We start from the raw sequence: 21,734 nt of genomic DNA on the forward strand, positions 1-21,734 counted from the left end.
GTAAGGTTCCTTACAACCGTAGAACTCATTCACTCTAAGACGACAGAAGACAGAAGGCATCTCTTTAAATTCATGTGTTAGACCATATCAAGCTTACTTGGGAGAAAGACGGATATATCTGACAATGGCGCACAATGCAAAGCCAGATGTTTGTACTTTTCAGAAAAAAATATATTTCCAGTGTTAAGTCTTATAAAAGCCTCTATTTTAAAATGCTTCAATATTTTAAAGTATACGTCTAATTCTTGTTTTTGAATTATTATTATTATTTATGAGAATCATTAATAACAAATCATACAAGCTGAATATCAGCAATAATAATGTTAATAAAAGATATTTAAAAACTTTTCATGTCAAATAAAGTCAATCATTTCACTATTTTCTGAGTTGAAAATTTAAAGAATTGTAGTTACCCTGTTGTATAATGACATGAGCTGACTTAATACAGGCAAGTGAGCATAATGCCTTGCTGTGTTAAATACGGGTTTTGAATCTGAATTCGGATTCTTTATTACTGCTGTTACTTCTACCTTTAAAGTAAATTGATGTAGGAATAATACTGCACGTTATAGTTTTACATTTAAGTGGTTAAGAACTACTTCCAGAGGGAATAATGGTATTCTAGTATCTCTTTCACGATTCTAATAAGGCATCTAAGTATTTCACAAGCCTCAAAAGACAACCAGCTTTACCAGATTTTTTTTTGAATCAGATATCTAAAGATGTGCCATTATGAGATTAAATGTAAGATTATTCAATGAATCACCAATGATCAAAATGAAAGCATTTCCACTGGATTTTTTTTTTTTAATAACAAATCTTCAGTTCTTTGCAGGCTCAGAAACTTGGATCATGACATAAGATTCTATGAATATTCATTGGATATTGATTTCCTTTAATTCACTAGTTGTTCTGGAGTGTTTTCCAGATTTACAATCAAAAAGAAAGAAAGAAAGAAAGAAAGAAAGAAAGAAAGAAAGAAAGAAAGGAAGGAAGGAAGGAAGGAAGGAAGGAAGGAAGGAAGGAAGGAAGGAAGGAAGGAAGGAAGAAAGAAAGAAAGAAAGAAAGAAAGAAAGAAAGAAAGAAAGAAAGAAAGAAGGGATTTGAGTGCATTGGGACCTGAGGTGTTGGATGGGTCAACAGGGGGGTAGGTGGTCTCAGAGCACCATTGGTTTCAGTTAGGCATAAAGGAACTGAGTCTAGAAAGATTATTTCTGTTCAATCCTAATGCATGGCTCTTAGAGGTGGAATATACCAGGGCCAGTGGCACCACTGTGAGCGAGACTGTCATACTTTAATATGTATAAGAATCACCTGTGGATCTCATTAAAATCAGATTTCATTCAGTAGGCTTGGGTGTGAGGCCTGATAGTCTGCATTTCTAACAAGGTCCCAAGAGACACTGATCCTGCTGGATCACTTTGAGCGGCAAAAATTCACAGCATTTATATTATTCTTCCAGTCTAGGAATGAGATGTTTGGCCAAGAGCTGGAGGCCGTGACTTTCTCATCAAGTCAGCTGTTAAGCAGTTATAAGAATTTAAAAGATTATTTAACCTCTAAGGGACCCATTATCTCCTTCTGTAAAATTATAGGTCTGGTCCAGGGGATGTGTCAAGTTGCTTTGAAATTTAAGGATTTTAAGATAACACTCATTTTTATTTTGGCTGCTATCTCCTGTACTTTCCCTCATAATCAGGAAAGGTTTTATTGCACTCTATCACTCCCAAAGATCACCACTGAGTTGCGCTTTGCCCCTTTTGAGGCCAAGATGATCACTATTTTTTTTTTTAAATGTCAATTTCCTCATTCTTCCTCCATAATTCTTAGAACACTACTTAGATTTGAATTTTCTTCTAACTTTAAGGAAAATTCTTATGAATACTGAGTCTGTGGCATTAGTTATCTGTTGCCCAAATGAAAATATAGTTTATGATTTCACATTTTTCAGAGAAACTGTAATAGTCTTAAGTAGAGGGTGATCTTTTATTTGGAGCTGATCTCACACACACTGTACCCCTGCTAAGTGGCAATAGCTAGTAACAGTTTCAAAAAATATTTAACAGGGAACAAATTCTTTCCCTTCTCTGAATAGAACTGGAGTCAGCTCCTTCCTGTTTATTTCCATTATCAGCATCTTTACTCAGAATCTCATGTAACTCTTGTCTGGACTACTGTACTAATCTACCAACTTGTGTTCCATCTCCAGTCTTTCCACTCCATAATCATTCCTCTAAATCCCTGCCAGATTTCAACAAAGTGCATGCCTTTTCCAGTCAAAATGCTGCAAAGCTCCTTATTCAACAACTTCATAATTTATTACTTCCCTTCACTATCTTCCAACCTTCCCGTATCTGTGCCTCTTTATACATCTCCTCTACCTAGTGTACCTTCTTCTGTAAAACTCTACCTATTAGGACCTTTGACAAATGCCAATTCTTGCTAAAAATGTTCCCTGATTCTTCCAGCAAGAAGCTGAACTCACGTAACACCTTGCTTTTGATTCTCTTCTCCGCACTGACTGCACCTATGTTATAATTTCTGCATATGCTTCCTCTCACTCTCTACTATACAATTCTTGGCAATCTGTGGTCTGTCTTCATTAGTATAGTTCTCCCAGTGCTTTTTCAATTCTCTGTATCTGTTGAAGAAATCAGTGACTGTATAATATAGCTTCACTATTATTCTACAGATCAAGACGCTCAGAAACTGTAGAAATTTCAAAGTCATTCCTTGGTCTTAATTAGTATTTGTTTTGGATAAATCACGTAATCTCTGTGACACAGTATTCTTTTACATATTTTGGGGTAGGGGTAAGGGATGTCTAGTAAATGCTTTTACTCACTTAATGGATATAAAGCACTATGCTATGTGAATGCTGGAGAGGAAGGAAATCTTCCGAATGCTGGATTGTGGTAAATATTGTCATAGGATAGGTGTGTTTCAGATTCCACTACTGTGCTGTTAAGAAAATTTTGTGTGAATTAAGAATAAACAAAGATGACATGATTTGTATTTAAGATTCTAAAGATGCAACCCAATTATATTGGCTTCACAATTTATTACTATATAGGGTTAATATTTTCAAAAGGAAAAGTAGAATTTCTTCCTTAAGATACCATAGACACCACCTTAGGAATGCTGCCATTATTGCCTATCATGGCTTGGGGACTCTAGAAGGTGTTCTGTGCAAAATACAGCGCACATGCATTATTTTCTTAAGGCATGGAAGTGAAAGAGTAAAAAAAAAATCTACAATCATTGTAGGATTTGTGAACTTTGGGCATATATTAAATTGCTTTCCTGTGTTCTGTTAAATACAACATAATATTCTGGAATTTTCAGTTTCAGTGCATTAACCCTTTTAGGATACTAGGTTGCTCTATCAGTGCGAAATTATAATAATCATAAGAACCCTACAAGATGAAGCTTGAGAAAATTTGTTCCATAATCAAAGAAATTAGCTATAATTGATCTGTAGTATTATAAAAACTTTTAAGACTAACAGAATATTTTTTAAAAAACCTTAGTTTTACATAATTTTCAACATCAATGTCTCTTCCAGCCAATTCCATTTCCAGGGAATATAACTTTTAAGTGATCCTGACTAACTATAAATGTAGTAATTTAATTCAGAAAAGACTTTCAAAAATTACTTGAGAAATCTACGTCAACTATAGAATTCTCCATCTTTGTCTACAGAAGAAAAACGAAATAGGGTTATAATTCTGTGAGGAATATTTTCTGTGATATTCTTTTCTTTTTGCACCCATCAATCCTTCCCTTGAGGTCACGAAAACATAGGTAGAGAGAGAAATTAAAACTAATAGACTTAAATCAATATCCATCATATGCATTTGAGAGGTTTAATTTGCCATGATATTCACTACTTCCTTAACATTCCTGCTACTGTTTCATGCTAGGAGTCAGCTCATCGGTGAGAAAATCAAGGAAAGTTCGTGCTCTTTTTTTTTTTTTTTTTTTTTTAGTTCGTGCTCTTAAATCCCCAGGTTACATACACTAATGTGATTCTCTTTTAAGTGTCTTTCTTTAAAAGACACCAGCACATAGCTTAGATGGCACCATTCAAGTGGTCTAGTTTGAAACAAACGTAAATATTGTCTCTCTGTTTATCTCTCTAATGTACTTGTGGAATATAACACAGCCTTACCGCACATCCCGATTCTACGCTCAGAGAGGTTATTTGCATAATTACTCATTACATAAGCAAGGGTGTAACAACAAATCAAGAAACCGGGTTTTGCACTGATAGTCTTTACATCACTTTAGAAAAGCTTGTGTGTGACTTTCTTTACAAATTTAAATCTATTCATAATTTAGGAAAAATGTATCCTCATGGTTCCTGAAGAGATTGCTGAAATTGTGAGACTGTGGAGATACGTGTACCATCTGATATTCTTGTATGCTTTTACTAAAGTTTTCATCAGCTTTTGTCATCTACCTTATGTCACTAGTATTTGTAATAAACATGCAAATACCAGATCAGGAACATCGAGGTCTGGTACGATACTTCCCTGAGTATGGCATGAGTATTACTGTCATTATACAGGATGATTTTAGGGGGTATGCCAATTAACGTTTCATATTTTAGTAGATACACATTTATTTCAAAGTATTAGAAAAAATATACCTAGAAAATCAAATTCAATACAGTTTTTCTTCCTTTGGGTCAAGTTTTCTTTTTAATAACTTTAAAAAGTGAGTGCATTTAAAGAAAATATTAGGTAAATACTATGTAGGGCTTCTGAGAAAAGTCATGATGGGGGCTGGGGAATCTCTGATGAGTGGAAAAGCAAGGTGGAAAGTTGGGGTCAGTTAACAGTGGTCTGGTTTTAGCTCTGTCTCTAATCAGCTGTACTGCTGTAGCCAAGTCAGACCTCTTCGGGCATTTATGCTTTATTTGTAAAGAGACGTTTGGGGGTCAACATTCAACGATGTTTTGTTCTCTTGTCAAATGCCATCATAAGGGATACTGATCTCTGTAAAGCGAAAACTCAGCACTCTGAGCCTTAACATAAGATATACTCAAACTAGTCAGAGAATCAGCAGACCTAATGTGGAATTTTTTTTTTCTTTTTTTTGAGGCTAAAACACTCCTGGTAGATTAGACTAATCCTTTGAAAGATAGAGATAAACTTGAATTTACTTAGTAGCTTTACCTTTTTTTTTTTTTTTTTTTTCAGATGGGAGGGATTCCAAGTACCTTTGGATTCTCTCATCAATATGATAGCCAGAGGAGAGTTTTACATGCCATTATTTCACGTGTTACTCTATGCTTATCTGGAAGTAAGAAGCCTCGATATCCCTGATACAGTCAGTCAGTCTTGAAAAAAAATTACATTTCAGCTTGAAGAGGAAAAAGATAGACAAACATTAGCTTAAGGTAAAGAGTTGTGTTTTAAGAAATAGGAGGGACTTGAAGCTTTATAACTTAAAATAGCTGTTTGGTTTCTGGTTTTAATTTTTTCACTCTGAAAATTGAAAATATATTAACCAGTTGCCCATTTTCAGTAGTAAAATGTGAACCCCCAATTAGCACTATGCACCTCTACAGAACTGTCCTGAATTAGTTCTTTTACCAATGGCTGTAGGATACAAATTCAAATAAAAATCTAACTGCGATTATCAAAAATCATTCAATGTAGAAAATCTTTACCAAGTAAATTTTCATGGTTATCCAGGCTCTCTATTTTTAAAAATAATCTCAATAGTTTGAAAGGTAAACCACCTTTTCCTTGTATTGGAGTTGTTGTCCCTTTTTCTAGAAGGTCCCAGCCTCACAAGGAAGCCTGCCTTCTTGAAGGGTACCTATCATTACTTCTGGCCTAAAAAGAAATTCGATTAATCAATTAGATTGTGAGGTGAAAAAGAAGAGGTTTCTATGCAGATGATGAATTCTGTGAATATTTGAACTAAACATTTTGGAAACTATCAAATTTAGGACTAAAGTACTTCCATTTTCTATTTGAAATATGATTTGCATCTCTTTAACCTATTCAGCTCAACAAACAACAAACTCTGAAAAGATGCTATGAGTGAAGACATTTACCTATGATCTCTAAAAGGACATATTCATAGAACACATCTAAACATACGATATAGAAATATAGAGAGTGGCCCTCTGGGATTATCGACAACTTCATCATCTGTTGCAATTTCAAAGGTCTCTTAGAGAGTGTGGCTTCACAATTCCTAGTTTTTCCAATTATCCTATTAAAAATATCTACAAACATGCATTCTTGATCTGTGATAATAACTTGACCTTTGCCATCCTCAGTTACAGTGTATCCCTGGCACACTGGAAAGGCCAGGCGTGCCGTGTGGATCACTCACTGTTGACTCAGTCTCCTCCGCAGAATGGCAGCCAGTCTTTGTCTGGTGTCATTTACTGAAGATGTTCGACCTCTGGGAGGATGGGGTTGGGGGAGAGTGGGCAAACCTGAGCTGCTGACCCTCTTGGACTGAGCTGAGGTTGGGGGAGCGGTGGGTTTTGATACTCCGTGCAGGCTGGGGATTTTGATTCCTTTTCCAGAGTTCAGTCTTGTACGGCTTCTGTCTCCCTGATTACTGACCACTGCAGCAGAGGAGGTTAGGCTGCCCTGGTTAGGGGAGCACGATGACAAAGGTGAACTTCCACTGAGCTTCCTGAGCTCCAGAAGCTGTTCTCTGGCTTGACTCAAAGCCTCTGTCAGTTCAAAGCGTTCTTCACATTCCCTACGCACTGTTTCCTGAAGAAAAGTGTTCTGAAATGAGAAAAGAGGGTGGGGGGGAAGCATCCCTAGCTTTAAACTGTACATATGGATCATTATCGGCATATAAATGGAGAATTGAACCAGAAATCAGAAGTCTTCTCTTTGACTGTCTTTGTGGATACTCTACTACGGGGGACAGACGAGCTAAAAACGCAAATGATTCGTGAAGCTGGGAAGAACTTAAAGAGGACATTTTGTTCAATCTTTGCAGTTTGCAGAATAGGGAACAAGAGCCAGGATCACCCAGATGGGTAATGGGGGGCTGGGGCTGGAAACCAGAACTTCTAATGCCTACTTTAGTGGGGTTTCAGTTTGTTGGCACGTGTGATGTCTCATGGTTAATATTGTAGGGACGAGTATGTTATTTTAAAATGAAGGTAAACTGCAGTACAGAAGACAGATAAAATTGCTTGAATTGTAACACTGAAGAATAAAATAAATCAGCCATAGCATTTAAACAATAAAATCAGTTAATTTATATGATGCTTTCTCAATAGACCTTAAATATACTGGTCATTTACTACTATGTAAGACATATATCAAAACAAGGAACATCTTTTGCTTTTAACTCCATTTAACAATCATTTATCAAGTTACTAGAAGCTGTAGTGGATACAATACCTGCCCTCGAGAAGTTTGCAGCCTCATGAGTTTGGGCAGAGCTGTTTTTTTTTACATCTGCAACAGAATTTGGAGCCAAGGGTAGAAGCTATGGGGTTGAAGATAAGGAATAGCTTTTTAATAGCCAGAGCTGTCTGGAGGATACCCTGAAGGGTTGACTCTCACTTGACTGGGATGTACTGGAGCAGATTTAAACTTCAAATGTGTGACTAGACTAGAGATCATCAAGGCCCCTTCAAATTCTGAGATTCTGCTGTTTTAGTTGAAGAGTTACCCATCCTCCATCTATAGAATTCATCCAAATTACTTCAAGGCCCATGGTAAGAATTAGGTCTTGGATCTTTCTAACCTCCTAACATTCATGTCTGTAGGATGTCAAAAAAGAGGTTGAAAAGTAAACAACTCAAGGTAATACCTGAATAAGTAAACACGATTAAAATGATCGTGCTATAGGATTCTTTAACTAAAAATGAATTTCTATAGTTTGTAAAACTATCAAAGGCGTTCCCAAATCTGATTGTCAGTGGGAAGTGTCCTCCTAAGACTTTACTGACTAATCTTCTGTCAGTGGAACTAAATAACAAAGCATTCAAGAAAGTAGCATCTTCCTGTATTTGAGTTTCTTGTGATTATGATCATAATTCTATTCAATTCCAAATTTGGTAATCAGAATTGAAGAATATGGCACAATTCCAGATTAACAGTTGCTCCATAATTTTCTAGAAAATCAGCAGCATGTCTGGGTTAAACAAAGCTTCATCATTTACATATATTATTAATATACATATGTATCCATATAATCAAATATTTTTAAAAATCATGAGGGTTAAATATTTACTTCCAGTTAGGTAACTTTTTTGGTTTCTTTTTTTGTTTTGTTTTGTTTTTGAGGAATTAGAGAATGAGGATGGTATTGGTGGCTTTCTCATCTGGTTTTCATCAACTCCATCCAAAATACTTGTTGAAAAGGTAAGGGAGGGAGGGCTAGAGAAGATTAATCAGTTGCTATGTCAGGTGTCACCCCATTTCCTGCTCTCAACAACTATATTTGACAAAGAAACACTGAAGCCTCACTGCTTATGTAACTTGCTGAGAGTAACCCAGCTCTGAAGTGGCAGGGTCCTGCCTGCTTCCAGAGCCCTGTTCCAAGCTACCAATGCCTAAATGAATTATCTAATTAATTATATCAAGCATGCAGGAGCCATTTTGTTCCAGGACACGGAAGCAATTAAAAAAAAAAAAAAAAGTAAGACACTTCATCTAGTTTTGCGCAAGTTTTCTAAACACAATCTAAACTATTTTAAAGGGCACTACCATCAATGCATTATTTCCTCTCTACTAGTCAGTTAGCTGGCAAAATGTACTGAAGTGATTAGATTTAAAGGGCTTTCAATAACTTAGTATAAAAAATTCCCTTGATTAAGAAAGCTATGGAAAGTCTTAAGTTTATTTGAACATATAAAAGAAAAGAATGAATAGCAGTTAACTAATGAGGTCAATAAATTGGTGAAATGAATAATAGGTGCACTAATATGGAAGGATAACGTGATGGGTGATGTGATGACAAGAACTCTCATTAAAAGAAAAATAAAATTCAATCCATTTACTAAAATTAAATTCAAGTCTGAAAGGAAAGGAGCAGTGTTCTACGGAAAACATCCATAAAGCAAGCCACTTAAAAGCTATTTTAGGCAAGTGACACTCCACTAAAGGAGGAAATGAAAAGATGGAGTGAACCCAAAGATGTCCCCATAGCAAGTATAATGGGAGCAAAGTGCCCGCCAAGTCCAGATTGAACTTTGGAAGGGCTGCTGACCATCTTGGGCTGGGGCCCACTGCTCTGGAACTCATGCCTCTTCAAGGCTATTAGCTTCCCGTACAAAGGACTATTTCTCTTTCTTCTATTATTTCCAAACCAGGAGAACCTCTGAACTGAAACAGGCTGCAGTTAGAACTTCTATTTTTGTCTTTGCCACAAACTGTGAAATCTCAGGTGAATTTCACAATATCTGCAAATTCTCTGCTATCATCCTCTCTTTTTCTTTTTCTTTTTCTTTTTCTTTTTCTTTTTCTTTTTCTTTTCTTTTTTTAGGGGGATGGCAGAGAGAGAGGAAGAGAGAATCCTAAACGGGCTCCATGTCCAGTGCAGAGCCCAAAGTAGGGTCTGATCTCACCATGCTGAGATCATGCCCTGAGCTGAAATAAAAGAGTCAGACATTTAACTGACCTGAGCCACCCAGACCACCCTGCTACGATCTTCTTTTAAAATTGAGATTATAATTCAGTTTTGTACAACAGGCAATTCAAATGTTATAATTTATCCAACTATGGAGTAACAAAATGGAAATAGAACACATCAAGTTTAGAGGATTGCTATTTCGGGGGTGGACTGTGTGTGACAGGGCATGACAAGAGCACACGTGGATGTGGCCAGAGTCAGTAAAGCACATAAGTGGAAAATTCCATCATGTGGGGAAAAAGAATCATTTACTTGTGATTAGATTGCTTTCAGTGATTTAAGCAAAATGTCTCTTTTGGGAGTGGTTTTTTTTTTTGGAAGGTTGTATTGTTATAGGATTTTAACGTGTGTTTTCATGGAACAACATAGGAAAATGTGTAAGATGGGAGCTCAGTAAGAATGAAAATCCTGGGCAAACATGAGAATAATCAGTGAAGTCACAGCATTCTAAATGTTTCAGGTAAAATCATCTTTGGTCATATTTTAGCATGGTAAAATGGTATCGCTGGGATGCAAGTAAAGCGTAAGTCAAAATGAAAAGGGAGGCATGAGCCAGGTGAAGAAGGGGCAGAGGGGTGTTCCAGGCAAAGTGGGCAGTGACTGCAAATGCCTGGCAGTGAGAGAGGGGGAGGCACATCTTGGGACGACACATGGCTTAGTATAACTCGGGGGCAGAGGGCACAAGAGGAGGAGAGACCAGGACTGAGGCAGGGAGGAGTGAGCAGGGTCAGAGTGAAGATGACTTTAATAACGTGATAATACTAGAGTTTTAACTTAATTCTGAGGGCCCTGTGGAGTCATTGTAAGGTTTATTTCAAGCAGGGGGCTGGCATGGTCAAATTTGCATTAAGGGAAGATCCCTTTGCTAGTTCTGGGGAAAATGGCCGGAAGTGGGGCAAGACGGGAGGCAGGAAGGATAGCAGGAGGCCAACATTTTCAGAGGAGGCTCCTATCCCACATTAATCAATCCCTTGATTAGGGTGGTCTTGGCATGGAAGAGCTAGTGTTTCTGGGTCCTTAAGCTCTGTTGATGGTGAAGAGCATTATCTGTAGATACGTCTATAACATTTTCAGATGAAGGCCCCTTTGAGTGGCTTTAAAATATGGCCTAATTGCGCTCCCATTGGGTAAGTAAATGTCAAAATGAAAATATAAATTAGCTCACCATCTGTTTGAAATTTCTGATATCAAAAAATGGCCAATTTCCCCCACTCTTTGCAATAAATGAGTGGTTTATTTTTATGTTTGTTTTCATTTTTATCCTTAGAGACAGCTGGATTGCTTTCGATTCCAAAAACAGTGGAAGAAGCAAGAGACAGCTTTGCTGGGTAATTTGATCACCCTGAAGGTGGGAATCTCATTCATGATGGCAACTGCCTGAATTTGGCAATTTGGTGGGGAACATGCCAGGAAAGCAAGTCCTCAGTGAAGGATAAGCACAGATGGGTGTCTTTCTTCATGCTTTACACTCAGTGAGGTCTGAACCAGTCACGGAATGATCAGATTATAGTTTCCATCCACCCCAACTAGATATGTCCCAGGGTGAGTGGAGAGCTGAACAACCTAGCGGGGAGGAGATGAGCTGAGACAAAGGGAAACTGTGGGAAAGCTGTGGAAACCAGAACGATGAGTAGGAGCTAGCAAAGGATGTGACCAAACTTCCATTTAAGGCTTCTGGTCAACTGATCTGATCAGCCCAAAACCCTGAAGAAAAACAGTGGAAACTGTCCTTTGGTAAGACAAGAATGAGAATCTGCATGTATTTCCAAAAAAGAAGATGGATGTTAGGCTGGTTGCTCTAAAATTGTATTCCTACGCTCACGGACATAATGGGCACCGTGGAATAACCACTGCTGATACAGCCAAACCGAAGGAGAAATAGGGAAATGATTCCTTCAACTAATATGCTCCAAGAGCAGATTTTTCAGGATGGGGAGGAAGAACCCATGAAGGCTCAGAGTTCAGGATTCATTTTTCTAAGTCAAGAATCTACTTAGGACTTGGACTTGGTATTAATTAAACATGACAGAAACCATTTTTTCTGTATTTTTTCTCATTCTGTCAATTTTCTGCACTTTGCATCAGGACAAATGGTCTCCACCATGTGCAGGGCCGCCTTGTTCTGCTCTCCCCCTCCCTCCACTGCTTCTCCCCACTCCCGTGGCTCCTAGAAGCTTCTCCAGTTCTCCCCCTGCTCCCTGGGGAGCCAGAGGTTAGAGAAGTGATTCAGATGTTCTGATTTTATTTGGTCCCAAACTTGAGAACTACTCGTTTGTTAATATACCAACTGGTACTTTTTCTCATAAATGGAATTACCAGAGAAATGTGTGCCATTTTATCTATATCAGTTGAATATGAGAATATATATAGAAAATGTACGTCCTAAAACTAAGCAAATCCCTCCTGCAAGAAGAGCTGTTTTTGATTGCAAATACCCTGTGTTCCTCAGATTTAATCCTTGAGTTCACATAAATCCATCATGGCCAGATTTGTTAGTAAACCTTCCTAAATATATGGGTTTTCTTTCTTTAATAGATCTAATATTTGAAAAGTATTTTTAAAACACCAAAAAGTTTTAAAGTCACCCATGATCCCCAAATTTTTAAAAAAGTTTAAGACATGAAACCCCCTCCATCTCTTCCTATCTCCCAAAAGGTAACCACTGTAGACAGTGTGGGGAAAATTCTTCCTTCTCTTTCTCTTATCGTCTCTCTGGGTCTCTAATCCTACAAAGCAACCTTATGCACTCTCCTTTTTTTGTTTTCTAAACAAAATCATATCCAAGATCCCAAGTGATGGTCAGGTGAATGAACAAAACCAGCAAAAAACAGCTGTTGGCAAGAAAGTAAGTACACATCCACAATCCATTAGCCACAATTTAGACTTCCACAAAGTTCTGAAAAGAAAAAAATTGCGTGACTCATTATCTTTGGTAATAAAATCTGACTGGACTGATAATCTTCATTTTACTCCGTGAGGCCATTCCTATGCTTCACTGCAGAAATATTACTGTTATTGCATGGGAGGGCCTGCCCTACTAAGTTTCTAAAATATGAAATAATGTGAATTCCCAGATCTATGGGAAAGCAACGTTTTGAATACGGGATTATGGCCCCATAGAAGTTGCATGCTCCCTTCTATGAATTCTTTCTCTCCTTACAGTCCTTGCTAGCATTCTCCAGTTTTCCTCCTACTCATTAGACATCCCTTCTCTGTCACTGTTGCTGGATTCTCCTCCTCCCAGCCTCTAAAAGTCGCAGTGCCTGTTCTCAACCCTCTACTATCTCAATTCCCTGGGTGATCTCATGCGGTACCAAGCTTAAGTATCAGCCGCATGTGGTTGTCCTAAAATCAGTCTGTAGTTGGCCTTCCCCCAAACATGCTGCCCATTACATACCTCCATTTGGATACCTAAGATTAACATGTGCCAACTCAAATTCTCAATATTCCTCCCCAGATGTATTCCTTTCCTAGTATTTCCCATCTCCGTTGCTGACATTACAAACTTCGGAGGTATCCCCGATCCCTCTTCTACTTTCACATCATCCAACCCATCAGCAATTTCCATTGCCTCTACCTTGAAAATACATCCTGAGTCTGGCCACTTCTCACCTTCTTCACCACGATGACCACCCATGAGTTTCTAGATCTTTTCAAGAGCTTTGTAATTGGTGCTCCTGCTTTCATTTTTGCCTCCCTTCAACCTGTTTTCTACACAGCAGTCAGAGTTATCCTCTAAAAATAAATCAGATCGTGTTGCTGCTTTGTTCCTAATTTCCAGGTGGCTTTCCATCACACCGAGAAAGCAATCCAAAGTCCTCGCTGCAGGACTACAGACTCCGCATGAATTGGTCCTTCCAACCTTGCTTTCCACCATCGTCCTCCTTGCTCACTAAGCTTCAGCAATGCTAGCTGGCTTCCCCGTGATTTTTCCAAGGTTCCCAGGTGTTCTTTGCTTCAGGGCCTTTACTCTTCCTGTTTCCTCTGCCTGGAATGTTCTTCTCCTCACTTTAGGTCTGCTTGAATATTACCTCCTCAGACAAACCCATCCTCTGACCACCCCATCTCCCACAGGACCTCTCTTTCAGAAAGTATCCCTTTGTTCTATTTTTCTTCTTAGTATCTCTTTTTAGTTTTTATTTTCTAAAGATTTTATTATTTATTTACTTATTTATTTTGAGAGAGAGAGAGTGCACACATGAATTGGGAGCGTGGCGGTGGGGAGGACAGCGAAAGAATCTCAAGCAGACGCTGCGCTGAACTCAGACCAGGAAGGAGGGCTTGATCCTATGACCTTGAGATCATGACCTGAGCCATAATCAAGTCAGACACTTAATTGACTGAGCTCAGGTGCCCCAGCATCTATTTTTCAAAAATCGTTTTACATGTTCTAAAACCTTGCCTTTAAAAAAACAAAAACAAAAACAAAAAAAAACAAAACAACTTTGCCTTTTTATCCTATCCTCTGCCACCCTTTCTATTAGGTCTTTATATATATATATATATTACTCCTTTCCATTGTTTTAAATTATTTTTTTTATTTTTTTTTTTATTTTTTTTTTTTTTATTTTTTTTTTATTTTTTTTATTTTTTATTTTTTTTTTTTTAAAGATTTTATTTATTTATTCATGATAGTCACAGAGAGAGAGAGAGAGGCAGAGACACAGGCAGAGGGAGAAGCAGGCTCCATGCACCGGGAGCCTGATGTGGGATTCGATCCCGGGTCTCCAGGATCGCGCCCTGGGCCAAAGGCAGGCGCCAAACCACTGCGCCACCCAGGGATCCCTAAATTATTTTTTTTAAATTAAAGTAATACCTCATACATTTAAAAATTAAAATAGTACTATGGTATAATGAGAAGAAGCACTCCTTCAAAGTTCCAAGTCCTACAATCCAGGAATAACCATCTTAAGGTTTTCAAGCAGTTTCTTGTGATAGTTATTTCCATATTCCTAAATAATAACATTATGCGGTCATCTCGTGGTTTTTCAGTTTTGAAGCCATTATCTACCAGCTTCATAGAATGCAAAATGAAGGTCTAGCTTCCTATTCCAACTCCTAGATGCTTTACCTTCCCCCATGAGATGTTTCTCTTCGTCTGAGAGAAATCCCTATCACAATTTTATTGGAAAATCTTTCCAATTTCCATCATGATTTTTAGTCAAATCTATATTTTACTTTAGATGAGTACAGTATATAAATATTATGTATACCTGAGCCATGCAGTGAACTATGATTACATTTCCCTTCTTGCATAGCTTCCTTCCAGACTTAATTACTGCCTCACTATTTATCTGCTTAGGGTTCTAGGTGTTGATGACTAATTTTTCATCAAACCCACTTATAGAAATGTAAATATCCTTTCGACATGTTCAAACACTCCATGTAACCTATCAGCTTCTCTTTGTTCTTGGAGACGCACTTCTACAAACTCTCCATTCTGCTGAACACAGCCTGGTTGTTCTCTAAATCTGTTGCCCTGATGCTTGGATTTCTTCCTGCCATCATCTTGGGGATTCTCTCCACTTCTCTCCTGTGCTGGAATTCTACTTCCCGATTCCTATGTCTTCTCCTTTCTTATTTTGCTTCCTCATTATGGTGTCATATATCATCTGAAAGCTTCCCAAGAAAGGTTGCAAAGGGAAATATCATTTTTGAGAATTCTAGTATCTGAGAATATCCTTATTTGACACTTGCTTGATCCATCATTTGGCAGGCTATAGAATTCTAGGTTGAAAACAGTTTTTCTTCAGAATGTGGAAATCATTGTCTTCTAATTTCTACTACTATTGTTAAGAATTCTGAGGCCATTTTGATTCCTGATCCTTTTTAAGGAACTTGCCCTCCTACTCTGCTCCCCCCTCCCCGAAACTTCCTAAGTACTTATGTTTATCCTTAACATATTGCTATTTCATGATGAAGTGCTTTGGTGTGGTTGCTTTATCACCTATTACCATCCATTATGGAGAAGTACATGTCCTTCAGGACTTGGGAATTATCTTGATTAATTTCTGGGTAATTTTCTTCCACTTTCTCTGTTATCTCCAAATCTCCTCTAACTTTCTTTTCCTAATTTTCTTTTATCTCTGCTTCTTTTTTTTTTTTACACCTTCCGGGAGATTTAATCATTTTTATCATCTAACTCAAGTATTGAATTTTTTACTTTAGCTTTTATATCTTATATTTATTCTTATTCTTTTTTCATAGCCTCCTGTTCATGTTCCATGGATTCAGTATCTTTTCTTTTCTCTCTTAGGATGTTAATTATGCTATTTTTTGAAGCTCAAGTTTGCTCCCTGCTTTATTTTATGTCTTTTCATTCTGCATTGGGTATTTCTTTGTTTTTTGGTGTGTGTGTGTATTTTTTTGTTGTTGTTGTTGCTTATTTGTTTGATCCTTGTTTCTGTCTCATATTAGAGGTGTTTCTAGGATGTTTGGTGATCCTTTGGCTGTTCATGTTTAAAAATGAGTCTCCAAAAATGTTCCTAGAAGCTCTGTGTGCCTAGATGAGGGTTTATTGATTGGTATACTTCTTAGTGGGTAGATAAGATATGACAATTGCCATTTTCTCTGACCCCAATTATCAGGAGCCATAGGTTTTTTCTTTTCTTTTTTTTTTTTTTTTTAGGTTTTTTCTTTTATCTCTTCTCTTCTCTCTTCTCTCTTCTCTCTTCTCTTTTCCTTTCCTTTCCTTTCCTTTCCTTTCCTTTCCTTTCCTTTCCTTTCCTTTCCTTTCCTTTCCTTTCCTTTCCTTTCCTTTCCTTTCCTTTCTTTTTTCTCTTCTCTCTTCTCTTCTCTTCTCTTCTCTTCTCTTCTTCTTTCTTTTCTCTTCTCTTCTCTTCTCTTCTCTTCTCTTCTCTTCTCTTCTCTTCTCTTCTCTCTCTTCTCTCCTCCCCTCCCCTCCCCTCCCCTCCCCTCCCCTCCCCTCCCCTCCCCTCCCCTTCTCTTCTCTTCTCTTCTCTTCTCTTCTCTTCTCTTCTCTTCTCTTCTCTTCTCTTCTCTTCTCTTCTCTTCTCTTCTCTTCTCTTCTCTTCTCTTCTCTTCTCTTCTCTCTTCTCTTCTCTTTTCTGCCTCATATCTCCAGAGAAGGCTCTTCCAATTTCTTAGCTGTTGATATATAAACCTATTTGTCTGTGTTCTGGTAAGTAAGTGGTAAAGTGAACCAGAAGGTCTCACTTTTTAAGATACAGATTTTCATTCCAGCCTTATCCCCCTTTCTGTTGTTCTGTATCCTCAGGTCCAAAGCCCCTCACATTCAGTTTTTCAAGAGTATAAATCTTTGGTATCCTGCCAGAATGGTGACTGAGGGTTGCTTAGAGGTTTGGGAGGGCATCTGAGGATCTATCTGGTCCTTTTACAATCATTCAAACAATCCTATTTTCAGATCTACTCTTCTCTCTTTCAGAAGAATCTGGTGTCTCGAATTCCTGAGCCTTTCCAGTGTTGTGTCACGTAACTGGATTTGCTGCTTTTAGGGTTCTACCCTACTTCCCCAATCTCCATAGGCATTAGGTTTCAACATCTTGTGGTCTAAAAATTACTTCCTAATTATTTTCCAAAATTCAGTCAACATGTCTTTCACCTGGTGTCAACTCCTTCCTCTCCTATTCTTTTTTCCCTATGGATGTATTCACTTTTAATTAATTTACTGTCATTTTAGTGCTGATCATAGGTAAAAATATGTATTCAATTCTCCATGTTTAATTAACTAAGAGCATTCCTTTTTATTTTTTAATGTCTTTGAGTTTTATTAGATTGCTAGAGGAACTGATAGAATTTAAAACTTCTATCCCTTTGTTTTCATTATTGATGATCTTAAGACAACAAAAATATTGAACACTCTGTACTGGTTTTCCTTTGGTACTTGTATGTAATTTTTTTTTCTTCTTCTTCTTCTCCTTCTCCTTCTCCTCCTCCTCTTCTTCCTTCTCTTTTGGATTTACTACATTCTTCCTCTGGATTACAACAAGCCCCCCGATAGTGGGGACAGGCCGCACAGTCTTGACAGGATACACACAAAGCTAGCAGGAAGGAAAACTGGCAGCAAGAAGCATGTGATCTATTTTAACCTGGGTTTATTATTATTATTATTATTAATTATTTAATTTTTAATTTTTAAAAAATTTTGTAATTAAAAAATTTTCTCTTTTTAAACATTTTATTATTATTATTATTATTATTATTATTATTATTATTATTTTAAACCTGGGTTTAAATGATGTTCTGTTCTCTAACATATTATGTTTCTTTTCTCACTTCTTTCTTCTTTAAAAAAAAAATCCAATTTTTTTTTATGTGTGTCTTCTCCCTACGAAGAATTTTCACAGGCCCTCTTTCCTCATTCACATTTCCCATACAGTTTTGCTTTCTGTTTTCTCTTCTTATTTACCTGCACCTTTTGTTGCTTGACCTTCTTGACCCCTGTTGTCTCTGTGGATGCTCTATAATAATCCCTACTCCATACAGGAATGCCTATTTGCCCTTTAGAGGCTCTGGCTTTCCTCCTATCCTTGAGAATGTTCTTCATACAATGAAAAGCAAAGTCCATCCATCTCTGCCTCTTGAAAGAGAACAGGGCTTTCCTACCCTTAATTAGCTTCCTTGTTAGACCATTAATTTACCTTTATTCTACTGAGAATTTGCTCTTCACCTACATGTGGCTTTATTTCTCTAGAACCTGAGAAATTTCAAGTGTCTGGAATGTATGATCAAAATAATAGTGTTATTACTTTACATGGTACAACCTCTATTCTTTCTGGCTCATAAATCCTATTACTTTTTCTGTCTCATTTCCTCTTTTTATAAGAATATTCTGGACTTTGGCATGCTTAACCAGAGAAGCAGCCTTAATTATTTACTTTTACAGTTTAATGGTAATTATTTAACTTCTAATGGAAAATCTAATCTACCTCCCTTCCTCCCACCCCAGATAAAGGAAGTCTGTCCCAGGGATGTCTTTAGGTAACTTTATTTTTGGAATGATCCCTTTCTATTTCCCAGTAATGATCAACGATTGCTTATGTGCCAACCCAATGTCTTGTATATTTCAAAAGTATGCATTTGAAAAACCAAAACTCCATCTCTAAGTGGTTTCCTTTTACAGCTAATGAGCAGGAAGGCCTTCACATGTAGCTCCTTCTGTCTGAAAAAGAAATTCACTCTCCACTTGTAATCTAGTTTCTCTTGCCAAAGTTACCTCCAGAGGCCCTGAGATTGGCAGCCTCTAGAATGGCCCCAGCCTATCGCCACCCTCTTGGGTATTCACCCCCTTGTGCAATCCGTTTGCTTTGAATGAGGGCTGGACTTATTAGCTCACTTATTATAATGAATAGAATTTAGCGGAAGCATTGGGATGTCACTTCCGAGATTAGGTTAAAGACTGTGTATTCTATCTCAGTCTTGCTAACTTGCTTGCCCTGAAGGAAGCAAGCTGCCATGTGTAAGTTGTTCTCTGGAGAAGTCCTTGCTGCAAGGGATTGAGGGAGTCCTCGGACCAATAGCCAGCAAGGTGTTAAGGCTTTCAGCCCAACAGCCATAATAAAGTAAATCCTGCTAACAACCACTAAGTGAGCCTGGAAACAAATCCTCCTCTAGTTGAGCCTTCAGACAAAACTGTACCCCTGACCCCTCACAAGAAGTCTTAAGCCAGAGGTACCCAGCTAAGCCACATTCAGATCCTGACCCACAGAAACTAGAGTAGATGTTTGTTATTTGAAGCCACTAAATTTGAGGATAATTTATTGTGCAATAAGGGATAACCAATACAGGTCCTTAAGGCTAATATTGAAGACTTTAGTCTATGCTTTTTATATATTAAGTTTTTGTTTAGGTCATTCTATCCTCTGGATGTCAATTTTTTTTTCTTTCTTTTTCTTTTTTCTTTCTTTTTTTTTTTTTTTTGAGATGTAGTGGGGAGAGAACAGAGAGAAAGGGAGAGAGAATCTTAAGCAAGCTCCATACTCAACACAGAGCCTGATATGGGGCTTGATCTCATGGCTCTGAGATCATGACCTGAGCTGAAACTAAGTGTTGGACGCTTAACCAACTGAGCTACCCAGATGCCTCTGGATATATTTAATCAATTTAATTACTCATATAAGATTGTCTTTAAATTCTTCTTTGAGAGCAGGAAATGGCAGTTGTCAGTCTTGTTCATAATTGTACAGATAGGGCCTAGCATAATGTTTGACCCATAGACAGATGCTCAGTATATAATAACTGGATTCAACCCTTCTATCTTTTTCTACTTGTCCTAGTTTATAGGTTACTCCTTACTTTCTGTATTGCCATTTCTTTGGTGACGTAAGCATTAGAAAAACCTGCTGGTCTAATTGCCTTTAACCTGCCATCCCTTCTCTACAGTTTCACCACTCCTGCCTCATTTGAAGTAAATCTGCATTGCCTCTCTCTTTCTTAGGGTTTCTTCAGCAGAACTAAGTCCATGTGTGCTCTCCTTTCCCACTCCTGCCTGGCCTATGAAGCAGGTCCCCTTATCAGGAAGGCTGTGCTGCTGTGTGCCAGCAGGAGACACGCAATGAGCTGACCCCCTTAACACCTGGAGAGGTAAGTAGTATGTTTAGTGTTATTTTAAAAGGAAAGAAAAGAAAGAAAGAAAGAAAGAAAGAAAGAAAGAAAGAAAGAAAGAAAGAAAGAAAGAAAGAAAGAAAGAAAGAAAGAAAGAAAGAAAGAAAGCCTAGAGATGTTGAGTGCTAAGCCTGAATTTATTTATTTATTTATCTATTTATTTATCTATTTATTTATTTATTTATTTATTTATTTATTCATTCATTCATTCATTCATTCATTCTCTTTGAAATTTAGAAGCAGAATCACTAAAATTCAGGTTTCCCAAAACAGGGAACATCATATCATGGAGACCTAAACGGCTTAGCAGTTCAGAAATGAGACTTTATTAGGAAAAAAATTTCAAATCAAAATAAGTCTATTCCAGTTTAGATAAAAAACATTGCTGAAATAATCATGCATACATAAGAAAGAAGACCAACACATATAAATTACCCTATAGTCTAGGTTGATGGAAATATAAAGCCCTAAAGAGAAATTACTTTTAAAATATATTTTGCAGGGCCACCTGGGTGGCCCAGTAGGTTAAACATCTGACTCCCACTCAGGTCAGGATCTCCAGGTACTGGGATGGAGCCCTGCATCAGGCTCTGCACTCAGCAGGGAGTCTGCTTGTCCCTCTGCCTTTCTCTTCCCTTCCCGCTGCTCATGCTTTCTCTCTCTCAGATAAATAAGTCAAAATCTTTAAAAAAAATAAATAAAATAAAGTATATTGTTTTTATTTTCAGATTATTCAGAAAATTATTTTCCGAAATTAAGTGGCAAGTGCTCTAAAAGTTTATTTGGCAAAGATTTAATGTCAAAACAAGTAAGAAATAAATATACAAAGGTTCCTAGTCTTATAAGTTTTAAATGGTCATTTGCAACATAGTAGAACAGGGTGCCCAGGAAACCGCAGAGATTATGTAATTCAATGAATTTATTTTATAGAAAAGGAAGCCAGATGCTTCTAGATCTGGCTTTATTTCTAGAAGAATGGAGAGGTTAAGTGACTGCCTAGTTAAGAACAAAACAAGGATGTAATTCCAAGTCCTTGACTAAAAGTCCCCGACTCTACGTGACACCAAGCTGCCTTTCATGTTTTTGTTTGCTGGTCTATTTTTTTGAAAGAATGTGTGCTCTTTCACTAATTGTGATGGCACCATCATCTGCTTCCTACCTGTTCCTGGGACTGGTTAAACTGCTGTATCAGTTGTGTTTGTGCCAGCATTACTCTTTCTAGCTCGTCCGACTTCTGCTTCATTTCCTTCCTGAAGTCCTCTGACACAGAATCATTACTATCAATTTCCTTCTTCAAACGGGATTCAAAGTCTGCAACCAGATTTTTAAGGTTTTCGATTTCTCTCTCCTTCGACTCAGAATCTTCAGTATATCGGATATAAGATTCATGGAGTTTTTCTTCAAGGGTGGCTACTTCTAGCCTTAGATCTCTAGTAGCGCCTGCGATTAAGTCAGGTATCTGTAAGATAAAGTTTGAATTAGTTTGTAGGCAATATCTCTAGGTAACCACAGAGTTC

General features: G+C 37.5%; 1 protein-coding gene across 10 annotated transcripts in view; it reads right to left on the reverse strand.

Moving 5' to 3' along the window:
- Positions 1-5,131: 5,131 nt before the first annotated feature.
- Positions 5,132-21,734, reverse strand: part of LEKR1 (leucine, glutamate and lysine rich 1) — a 170,536-nt gene continuing 153,933 nt past the window's right edge. For all 10 annotated transcript variants that reach the window (XM_072792166.1, XM_072792169.1, XM_072792168.1 and 7 more), the window contains 2 exons: positions 21,377-21,676; positions 5,132-6,764 (listed from right to left, as the gene is read on the reverse strand). In XM_072792166.1, the coding sequence (XP_072648267.1) occupies positions 6,351-6,764; positions 21,377-21,676 (714 nt within the window). In that variant the 3' untranslated portion in view covers positions 5,132-6,350. The remainder of the gene's footprint in view (positions 6,765-21,376; positions 21,677-21,734) is intronic.

This window comes from Canis lupus, chromosome 22, assembly GCF_048164855.1.
Source record: "Canis lupus baileyi chromosome 22, mCanLup2.hap1, whole genome shotgun sequence".
In the NCBI taxonomy this organism is placed as follows: domain Eukaryota; kingdom Metazoa; phylum Chordata; class Mammalia; order Carnivora; family Canidae; genus Canis; species Canis lupus.